The following is an 11,937-nucleotide window of genomic DNA, read 5'->3' on the forward strand; positions in this document are numbered from 1 at the left end:
ACCTGTATGTAGTCTGTCTTCCTAGGGAGCATACTTTACAAGAGATAGATGTTAGGCATTGAAATTTCTTGCATGACTTATTAACCCGAAGCGAAATGACACGAACCGTTAACGAATTTGGTCGTTATCAAGTCACATGTTAAAAACCCATTAAGATAATGAGTTTGACATGGCACGACAAGTTAAAATAATGAATTTAACACAAATACGACAAACACGACCTGTTTGTCAAGTTTAATTGGGAACCCAACCCCACAGCCCCTCACCCACCCTAATAATTTCTTTTAGTTGCGAATAAAACCCTTTAAATTTGACACTTTCTCATATTGGACTCGTATGGACATCATACTCGGTTAATGTGGCATTGATTAATTAGTTTTTTTTGTTTAAATTACAAGGACGGACGGAGGATGAAGGGGTCTTCAAGTGGCACTCTATGTTGGCTCCACGAGTATGCTTGGCTATTTTTGTGTTTATATTTTTTCAATCCAAGCGACTAGTTGGACCTCTCTCAAGTCCTGTTCTTTCAATTATATATTCTATCATTGTCTTTGTTATTTGTTATTTAGGAGAAAGTTAGCTGCCTCTCTCTTTTTACTTTCTTACGAGTTACGTTATTATCTTGTAACGTAATTGATGATTCAACTCATTTTTATCATTAAATTATATTGCACGATGAGAATAAATCTAGAGAAAATAAAAAGGTAAAACAACTAGCATTCCTCTTATTAACCTGATTGTCAAGGTTGGCCGACCTTAGTCTTAGACAATAATTTATTAGTTTGATTGTCGTATATAGAAACCAGGTTGTCTGAGTTTGATTCACACAATTTTGTTCATGTTTTGGTGTGAGTTTAATAGTTGTCAAGTCTTCCATAGTGATTCAAGTAGTGTGATACCTATTTATAAGAATCATGTATTTTGAGTTTAAATTATACAACACAACTGCTACATTAGTGTGAGTTCAATAATAATGATATTACATTATGAGTTTGATACTCAAGATTTCATATCATACTCAAATTCTTTGGCCCACTATAGAAGTGTGATTTCTATATGAGTTCAATATATTAGTATCACACTCACCTTTTTTCGCTAGAAGACCTTAGAGCCGTAACTTTTAATAATCAAACTCATGACACCTGTGTGTTTCACCGAACAATAAAACTCAGTCCTATTAAACTTAGATTTTTCGACTCAATATGAGTGCGATTCTATTTTATAACAATCCAACTCGCCAAACATTGTTATAAAAGTAAAACTAACATAAGGAAAAGTCCAAAACAACATAAGAGTCATTTACTTATTAGGAATCGTTTAGAGATGAAACAATTTTACCGAACTATTGATAGAGTCTTCTAGCATGATCTAATGTTATTCATTTAAAACGTATGTACCACACTGTGATTCAAAATGAAGGCCAGTAAAAGTAAAACTAACATAAGAAAAAGTCTAAGACAGCACAAGTCATAGACTTATTAGGAGTCGTTTAGAGATGAAACACTTTCACCGAACCATTGATACATCATTCCCTCCTTTATTTATTTCCTTTTATTGCCTATTTCTTACTTAAAGCCTTAAAGGTAGGGCTCCCCATGTCATCCACCACCTCCTCCTTTTGACTTCATTCGTTTTAGATAAAGCTAACCCTCTGTGATGTCTTGAATCAGTGTCCACATTTATAATCACAACGCACATATGCACACTTTTCTCGTCACCAAAGCAACCTTAATTCTTGTCTCGGTAGGAAATGTCCATATATATAAATCCATCTTCTACGTTCATTCATCTTTGGTAGACTTCATTGATAAACTGTTTCAAAGAGACGGAACAAATGGTAGAACAACAATATTGTTCACAACTTAACCTCCTCTAGTTTAGCAAGAATGAATTTTATCCTAAAAGCATCGATGTAATTAGAAACGGAACTGTGTAATTATAAGTTGCAACTTCTTTTGTTGAACTTCTGACGTTGGATTTCCAACCCAATGTTATTATGGTTTTTTTAAAAGACACAAAAAATTCATGCAAGGAAGAGAAATCACAATTTAACATCTATACATAATCTTACGCATGACGTTTTGCATGAAAGAAATTGAACTGCGTCCAAAAGATAAATCAACTTTTTCTTGGACGAAAAGGGGTCCTCTCCATATCTCTTCCTCCTAATTCAACAAGTTCGGGGATCCGAGTCATTGAAATTTAATCCAACGGCTAAAGTTATTATAACTTTTAAAATGGACCTCTGTTTGTAGCCGTTAGATCAAATTTTAATGATTCGGATCTCCAAACTTGATGGATTAGGAAGAAGGAATTCGAAAATGATCCCTTTCCTTCTTGGACCACGCAATATTGTACAGTATGATGCTTTCAAACATTGGATGCCTCAGAAAATGTAAAAAGTTCTGTTAGTCTTGTTTTAATCTATGGATTTATCTATTTGCTCAAGACTCAAGAGAAGAAGAAAGGCTAAAAAACCAAATCATAAATCCAGCAAAGGGGACAAGAATTAAAAGTGAGGGGTATCAAAGAGGTAAAGCAAGGAAAGGAACCCTAGAAAAGCAGGTTTGCCACCAAAGCCGACGTTCACCGCCCTGTGGTCCCTTCTCTCCGTACCGGCAACCCATCCCAAACAATTTGATTAATTTTACTAATTTATTACTATAAATAAATAAATAAAAAGAATCAGAATATAAAAATTTAAAAACTATTATATACCTTTCACTAAAAACTATTATACAAGGAACAACTTCCAACCCTCCAAAGAATTTTCTGTTCTACGTACAACTGTGATTAAACATTAACATATATAAAATAAAAAACAAGAAAATAAAAAAATAAAAAAATAAAAAGAAAAAGAGATTCAAAAAAGTGGGAAAATGGTGTGCCTCTTATTGTCTGGTCTTTTGTAATCTGTCTCCAATCATCCTGAGCTCAAACTTCTTCACAGAACCAGCAACCATTCTCATGGTTGTGTCCACAACATAAGGTATTTGGTCAACATTGGTCTCCGTCGTGTTGATCAGCTGCCGGCAGGGCTCACGCCGGGTGGCAATGGTTCCGTGGTAATGGAAGTACTTGATCCTTCTCTCCGTCTTGTGAGTCGTCTTTCCCGCTACATTCTGCGACATGTGAACGCCCGTGGCGTACACATTGCGCGGCTGCACCGCGTATTTCCGGTCCCTTCGTATTCCTCTCTTCACATCTTTGTACACAAGTTTCTCAAACCCCCATTTCCTGCAGCATCACAATGTGTTCATATCAGCATGTGAACACAGATTATACTTCTATTGCCAGAAACCGATAAAATTGACATTTGTCGAGCTTAGGTAAATTCTTTTTGTTGGTTCCGCTGAATTTACCCATTGGTATTTCTCAAGTCCCAACAAAACTGTCTTAATCTCTTTAAGTTTTTAATTAATTTGATTGTTTAATGGTCAACATCAGTCTTGATCTTACTTAAATAATCAACAATACATTCAAACATGACTTCTTTTTCTTTCAACTGATTCATTTCTTCCCTGACCAAATCTTTCATTTCCAAATTAATATTTAGATCTTAACTAATAAACTAATATATAATTAACTTTGGTGAATTCAGATACTAAACTATTATGGCCAGACCATTGTGCATTTTACTTAAATCTTCTACCCTTTGCGCGTCTTAACTAATCAATAAGTGTAAACATATCGTTATGTTCAAAAGTTTGCATCAATAATTTTCTCTTACCAAAAGAGTAATGCTACACTTACCACGTATTTGTATTTGTATCGTCTTTCTGATAGATGTAGGTCCCACCAACACATGTGGGGTTAATTTCTATTGGAGAGATAGTACAAATATGGTAAGAGTAGCATCTTTGCTACCAGAATTAACATATAATTTGGTAGTTGGGATCATGTTACATGCATCATACAGAAGTAAAGAACATCAATAATTGAAGAAATATGCTTCACAACACAAAAGCAAGAGTACAAGAAAGATGGGTCAAAATGTTACTAAAAGAATAATTGAGGTCCTCCTCATGAATTAAAAAAACAATGACTTTAACAAAGTTCAAAGCCCCCACCCCATCCCACCACCGCCCACGTGCCCTAGTAAAATGAATGTGGAGGAGGACTAGGACTAGGACTCGGAGGACCCTTCAGCAAAAGCAGAGAAATGTGCCAGCAGAATAAACATTTCATGCCAACAGACAACTTGATCAAAATTTACATTTTCAACATCTAAATGCAAAAGGCTGCAAAAAAGTCCACCCGTAATTATGATTGCATTGCAATATACAGCAAAGGTGACAAACAATCTCATGCAATTATTGCCAGAATCCAATGCCCAACGACCAATTGAAATGCACAACAACGCATGAAATTGTGGAATTTGGTTTCATTTGCACACCAGTATAAGCAACCCAGATGTCAATCAACAGCAGTAATTCAAAGATCTCACATTTCAAAATCTGAACTAATTATTTGAATCCGAAATATCGTAGTAGTTTGGATTAGATTAATTAGAATATCGCTCGGATAAAAAATGCAGCGAACCCAATGCAGAAAATGCAAAAACAAGAGAAGCTTGATGGCAAAAGATGAGATGGGTACCTGTAAGTTTTGCGGTAATCTTCAAAGAGGCAGAGCTTGTTGCTCATCGGCATCTGCTCGATGGTGAACTGCGTGTAATCCGACAGGGAATCGAGCACCGACTTAATGTTGCTCTTGGGAGGCATGTAAATGTACTCGTCCACATCAAAGAAGAACATCCACTTCGCCATGAATTTATACCTGTGCAAGCAATCATTCACTACCATGAACTGGTTGTGGTAATACCCATCGAACCTCTCCTGCTCCCTGATGTCCTGCAGCGTCACGTATCCGAGCTCCATCCATGGCTTCAGAACCTCCAGCACCTCCTCATGGATCCCCCCGGCGTCGTGGATTACGAAATGGGATCTCGGCCCGAACAGCCGGACGTGGTAAGCAATCCACTCCCTCACTCTCTGGGGACTCAGATTTCCGAACAACGAAGACCCACAGTAGAAATAGTCGTATTTTGGCTTGGCGGTGAAGATTCCGGCGTTTACAGTTCCGGGGGCTTCGGTTAGGGCCTGTATTGTGTCGGTAGTGTTGAAATTCCGGTCTCCGCCTCCTTCGGTGGTGGCTAATAGGAGGAGCTTACCGCCGGAGTTGTCAGCATTGATGGGCTGGGAGAATGTGCAATTCACGACCACGACAGTGTAGACCCGGCCGTAGCCCCAATCCGGGAGGATTTTATACCCGATTGAAGAAATGGGTGGGGTCGAATTGAGATTGGGGACCCACTGGCACTCGTACTTGGGGTTGGAGAAGACGTGGAGAGGCTTCGAGGCCAGACCCACAATGGCGAAAGTGTTCATCCCGCCTCTGTAAGTTCCCATGGTGATGAAGCTGTAGGCGGCGGAGCCGTACGGGTTGAACGCCCGTTTGAGGACGCCATTGCTGAGCACCTTGTCGAGCTCAACAGATGGCGGCGGAGGCGGCGGTGGCGTTGGCAGCGGGGACGATGGTATTGATGACGGTGCTGGCGAAGAGAGTAGTGCTGCAGCTACGGCGGTTGCGTTGGCTATATCTGACTGGACCGGTGCTTGGGCGAGGGCCTGGACTTGGGCCAGAGGGATGACTCTGGAGATGCAGAAGCGGAGGTCGGAGGTGGAGAAGGTGAAGCGGGAAGGGATGAATTGGAGAAGAGTAGCTAATGTGCAGAGGATTAACAGAGCCGTGAGTAGTAGCTTCAGCTCCACGGCGTAGTTCCAGACGACTCCGACGGGCAGCTTCTTCTCCTTCGCCATTGATGTGGGTAGAGCTTTCGTTTCTACTGAACCAGAGAGAGAAAGGAAAGAAGTTAAAATTCTCTCTCTCTCAGTGTCGTTTGCAATTCTTTTGTTTTGGGGTTATATATATGAGTGTATGTTATTTCCAGCTGTGATTTAATGAATTTTTATAAATTTTTTTAATAAAAAATATTATCTATATTAAATAAAAAGGGATGGGATTAGTCTTATAATGAATTAGTAATAATATGATTTAAATTTATTTTTGTCGAGAATTGAACTTAAGATCTCTCATTCACAAGTAAAAAAAAAAAAAATTCTAAATTGTAGTACTAAGTGGCATATTTTTTTTTTTTTTTTTTTGAGGGAATAATTGTTTGGGGAAGGATGGAAGGAAAGGAGTGTTTGGGTTTTTGCCGCTTTGGTGAAGTTTTATACGCTTTTGAATAGTGTTGGGAAGCTGAAAAATTAACGGTGAGGATTAAATTGGCCACTTTTAAATAGTTTGGGGGTGAATTAGCTGAAAAATAACTTCAGGCGGTAATTGACAGTTAGTAATAATTAGGGGGCCCGTAGTTCCAACGCTACTGTAAATTGGAATATTCTAAAAAAATGTGAAATGAAATCCCAATTAATCTTTTCCTTCTTCCACAAAATTCCAATAAATCAATAAGGTAAAAAAGTCTAATTAATCGACTAGGAGAATAATCACTTATCATTATAGTCCGATAGAATTTATTTTTATTTGTAAGTGAAAGGTTTTAAATTTAATTTTAAAAATAAAGCCACTTAGTATTACAGTTTAGTGATATTCTTCTTCACTTGTGAGTGAGTGAGAGGTCTTAGGTAAAATTATCGTTGCCAAAAACGAATTTGAACCACATTATTATGGTTAGCCTATTGCGAGACTTGGCTCACTTCTCTACCACTTGAGTGTAGATAATATTGTTTGTTAAAAAAAAAATTAAAAAATAACGCATTCTTTTCTAAAATTATTATGATTGACCTATTGTACCACTTACTTCTGATCCCTCGTTTTTGTTATAAATATATTATTTGTATTAAGAACAAACTTATTAATCAACTGGGAAGGAATAACCAAGTTATTCCTTGTGGAATGGAAAACCAAATTATCCAACCCTAAAGGTTCCTAATTAAAGAAATTAGAAACCTCAAAATCTATTTTTTGTTTTTGGCTCGTATGTTTGTCCGAAATCAAGCATTAGATTGAATATCTAAAACGAACTTGTTGCCTTTCTTGCGCTCTAATTAATTATTGGACTCGTGTTTTTATTTTTTTATTTTTTTATTTTTTTATTTTTTATAATTATGTGGTGCAATTTACTAAATTTCTAAATAAAAATTGTCTTAATTGTCGCCCTACTCACCAAATTTGCAACCTAAATACAACTCTAACGATGGACTATGAGTTGCTTTTACTTGAGTGGTAACGCTAGAGTGACCACATATCTAAATCATATTTTGTAACTATATGACGTGATTGTTAATGATTGAATTATTACTTAAGTGTATTAACATGTTTATTTCTTACTGGTGACACATCACATGATTTGCAAATGTGATTTGAAAAATTGATCTACCTAACATTATTCTTTAGTTTGAGAATCCAAACTCCTTAGCCGGTTAAATTATAATAAACTGCACATATGACTCTTTAAACGTGTATCAGATTTTAATAGCAAAAGATAAATATGTGTGTGTAATATACCTGCAAACCGCACATATTAATCGAATTAGAGTTTGCAACTCGTTTTATACTCATATTTTTACAACCTCACAATATATAGATGTTCATATTAAGAATGTAATGAAAAATGCAAAAGAAATGGATGATTGACGTTGGAAAAAAAATGCAAAAGAAATTCAGAAGGAAAGACATTCAAATTAAAAATTACAAACAAAAAAGCAACACATATTTTGAGTTGATTTTCACGAAATTTTGCTCCATTCATTCTTCATCTATTTCCTATCACCATTATTCATCCTTCATTTTCCTATATATTTTCTTCACATATCAAACGCAAAATTTGAAATAAACCTATAAAAAATAAAAAATAAAAAAAAAAAAAGGTTATCAACAGGTCCTTAATAGCTAATGTTTCGTTGAAGCATATCCCAAATTGAAAACCGACTGAATTTAAATGCTCCTTCTATTGAAATAGTGAGCCGTTATACAGATTCTGAAACGTTCAAGTTCCCCATAGTATCAAGATGTCGTTGTGTCAACATATCTTATCCAAATAGATATATATTTTTAGTTCAATTTTTCACATGAGATCGTGGCAAGTCAATAAGTGCCTTTTTGTACTAAATTATGAGTATGATTAATGGTGAATTAATCACTGAAGTGACTCTGTACTTTGAAATGTTTAATCGCCATGAAAATTGTTTAAGAAATATGGTGGGGGTTAATCACCTCCCCACCCCAGCAGAATCCAAGTCAGGCGCGTTGGTGGCAAGGGGATTGATAGGGGGAGTAGGATTATCTCCCCTCCTATTCTCATCATCTTCCCTTCCTTCTTCTCACACATTGATTTTTGTCTTATTGTTTCTATTAAAAAAAAAAATCAATATAAAATGTTGACGTGGCTTAATCGTGATCGTTCAAATAAGAGGAGAGTAAAGGGGAGAGATTAGGAGGGGAGAGAATCCTCCTCCTATATATAGAAGAACAAATACCTCTTTTATTTTTGTCGAAAAAAATAAAAAATAAGAGGTACTGGTTCTTCTATATATAGGCCTTTGGTGAGCCAAAAATGAAAAAGAAAACGATTGCACTATTAACCAGCGCTTCCTATAACCCCTATCATATATATACAGAGCATTACAATGGACGTAGCCCAATTTTAAGAGGGAACCCCTTAAATTTTGTTGTCCATAACGTTAAATCTTTGCCCGAAGCCCACTAAGGGCTGACCATACTAATCTTTGTTGATGTCACAATTTTGAGCTTTAACAAATTCTTAGGATTTTAAAATTAGATGAATTCCACCCATTATGTGTGTGCAAATGAAAAAAAATGTAATATATATATATATATATATAGAGAAGTTTGAGAGAAATGTGTAAGAGAGTACGTGAAAAGAGGTTTAAATTTTTATTTCTTAAAATATAAAATTAAAGATATACTATGATAACATGTGGGTGGAAAAGAAAAAAGAAAAGCAAAATTGGTTTTTGCAAAATTATATTATTACCTATAATTTTATCTTGCGATAGAAGATTAAATTATTTTTTCACACTCAAATAAAATTTTGTTAATAAAAATTGAATTGGTAGTTACTGTAGCTTAGTTTAGGGTGTTGCAGCCACTACCCAACTTTACTCTCGAAATTTGAATTACAGAGTTGCTCTATCGCCCATCTCTCACGTTAGAAATCTCCAGAAAAACCAGAACGCATAACCCTCTCGGGTCCGGCGGTCCTCCCCTGGAACTCACCCCTTCCCCTTTCCGCGGCATGTAGCAGAGCATTTGCACAAAATATTCAACATCAATGAGCGAAGCTGCCAAGGTCATATCAATTTCAAACATTTACACTATTTCAAGTACATTTTTGCCAATTTGATGTGAATTTGACATGATCAAAGTACTTCACATGCTCGTCTAAAAATGGCAATGGTACGATGATACATTTGTTATTAATTATATATTTAGGTCTTTGAAATGGATTTTAAATGAATTCGACAAGTGAATTATGATTTTAAAGATAATCGCTTTTATGTTTTTATATGCTCTGCAAAAATGAAGGATTTGAAGGGGTTTGATTATTTCAAACGGACGTGCATGGCCATGGTGACCTCTTACCAAAAATACATGCACGAACAAGATTACATAACTAAATAGAAAATTGGACAAGGTCGATGTCATCTACTTATATTATACTCAGTTTACTCGTCAATTATTATTGATACCCATAAATATTACTTCCGAAGATTAGACAATTGTAATTTTATATGTTCATTATTCATTTTAAGTGGTGTATTTAAAATGTATGGAAGGCAACACACGTACATGCAATTTGACAATTGATTTTCTTTACTTTATTTGATCTAAACAGTGAAAAACAAGTATAGAATGTGTATGTACAAAAAAAAAGTGTTAAAAACAGTTTGAAGAAAGAAAATAGGTTATGGGTGTTGTTTTCCATCTTGAAGAATGAATGAGCATTATTGTTTTGATGGTTTGGGTTAGGCTGTCTGAGGTTTTTTTCCTCCTTGTTTTACCAAAAAAAAGAATGAATATGCATTTTTTCTTTTCATTCACAAATTGTCTTGCCAAATTAATGACATGACAACTGGTTAATTAAGTCGAATGAATTCATAGTGCGACATTAAGCAAAATCTTTTTCTTAATGTCATACTATATACTAGCAAGTCGTGATTTGTGGAGAATAATGGTAAATAGACATCGTGTATAAATTTTTGGCAATTTATGGAAGCGGAGAAATCAATGTGAGAGAGGAGAGAGAGAAAATGTGGGATTTAGAGAGAGAGAGAGAGAGAGAGAGAAAAGTGAGAACCATCATGAGGTGGTTCAATAGTTAGAGATGAATTCAAGATCGTACACACATCGCATTTTGATGCCGTTGGTTAATCACAAGATAGTGGCCAGAAGAAGGCTAAAATGCTTTTGTGAGTCTTTTCGATTTTTGAAATGGTGGACTACCGCATCGAAGCCACCAGTTAGTCCCCTTTTAAAAAGAAAAAAAGAGAGAGGGATGGGGTGAATTGCACATGTGGTGAGGGAAAAGAAAAAAACTTTTAAAAAATTGTGCTAAATTACCTTAGTGCCCATAATTATGATTTTTTAAATATTTTTATTGAATTGTGATTATAGGACCAAATTATCTTTCCACCATATTTTAATTGACAAAGAAGATTTTGATAATAAATAGTATAGATTAGTCAACAATTTCACATTGCACTCGTTTGATATGTCATATTAGTTGAAACATCACATGGGGGCCTCCAATAACTAGGCCGATGACATCTCAATTATACGTACTTTCTAACTCCTAACTAAAAAAATTGTATGATTGATTTTGTTATGGATATTCGCTCACACACATGAGTCGCGAATGACTCTTAAAGCGTGATTACATACGCGAAAAAGGAATTAGTTGAATGACAGCCATTTCCAAAATACTCTATTGCTTACTAAATCAAGGAGAACGAATAATAGCGCGTCTGTCTCTGCTACAAAATTCCGTCGAGATCCTCTGCATCTGTTGCAAAAATCAAGCGTATGAACAGAGATGAAAACCATACAGATTTCTTCAAACTGAACTTATATATCCAATTGGAACTTGACCAATGAGTAGTTAATTTCTACCCCACTCGGATGTCTCTTGGCAGCCAGGATTCCAGGAAAGCCATAGAGTTAGAGTGGGAACACTGGTTGCTTTCACAGCCTCAAATACTATTTCATAACACAAGTCGTCTATATATTTTATATACGCAGTTTCTAAATTCACGACCATGATGGAAAAATCTTTTTCATTTTTAACTTTCTTATGTTTGAGTTAATTATGGGCTCGTTTGAAATTTTTTTTTTTAAATGACTAAAAGTATGTTTGTTGAAATTGATTTTGAATTCTAAAAACATTTAAAGTACGTTTTAAAAGAAGCATCAGATATGTGATTTTAAAAAAAACAGATTTTTTTTTTCTTTAAGATTTGACTAAATATATATTTCAAAAATATTTTTAATTATTTTAAAAACACTTTCAACGGCACCTTAATTTCTCCAACGCGGTTGAGGAAAGGACGTGGTAAATATAACCATGCAACACAACTTTTATCCAGAAAACTCATCAATTGCTTTTACTCTCGTTGGTTCATAAACCGCGTGGGATTTCATGGCACGTGTCAGGCCGCAGTGAAAGCTTAGGTAAATAAACAGTGTGGTCCCACGAGCCGATGTCGTATATGTGAAGACAGGCCACAAGCATTAGGTGGCTTTCTGACAGCGTCTACATACCTATTCAAATTTAGAGAATCCTACACGTGTCGCTTCCTTACCATCCTTATCAAATAGTATGATTCTCTTCTCCCTTTTTTCTTATCTTATTTGAACGGTTACAGTTAAACCATGTCAACATCTTATATTAAT

At 35.5% G+C, this 11,937-nt stretch overlaps 1 protein-coding gene across 2 annotated transcripts; it reads right to left on the bottom strand.

The window, feature by feature from the left end:
* Positions 1 to 2,693: 2,693 nt before the first annotated feature.
* LOC137729520 (galactan beta-1,4-galactosyltransferase GALS3) lies at positions 2,694 to 5,915 on the bottom strand. 2 transcript variants are annotated; one of them, XM_068468488.2, is made up of 2 exons: positions 4,600 to 5,914; positions 2,694 to 3,237 (listed from the first exon to the last, which is right to left on the bottom strand). In XM_068468488.2, exons 1-2 carry the CDS (start codon positions 5,820 to 5,822, stop codon positions 2,892 to 2,894), a joined length of 1,569 nt encoding a protein of 522 aa, XP_068324589.2. In that variant the 5' UTR covers positions 5,823 to 5,914; the 3' UTR covers positions 2,694 to 2,891. The 2 variants fall into 2 exon arrangements, with proteins under 2 accessions (XP_068324589.2, XP_068324590.2); XM_068468489.2 differs by lacking the exon at positions 2,694 to 3,237 and adding an exon at positions 3,844 to 4,241 and having other exon boundaries at positions 4,600 to 5,915.
* Positions 5,916 to 11,937: the final 6,022 nt, after the last annotated feature.

Source organism: Pyrus communis, chromosome 10, assembly GCF_041283825.1.
Source record: "Pyrus communis isolate YQ-2024b chromosome 10, ASM4128382v1, whole genome shotgun sequence".
In the NCBI taxonomy this organism is placed as follows: domain Eukaryota; kingdom Viridiplantae; phylum Streptophyta; class Magnoliopsida; order Rosales; family Rosaceae; genus Pyrus; species Pyrus communis.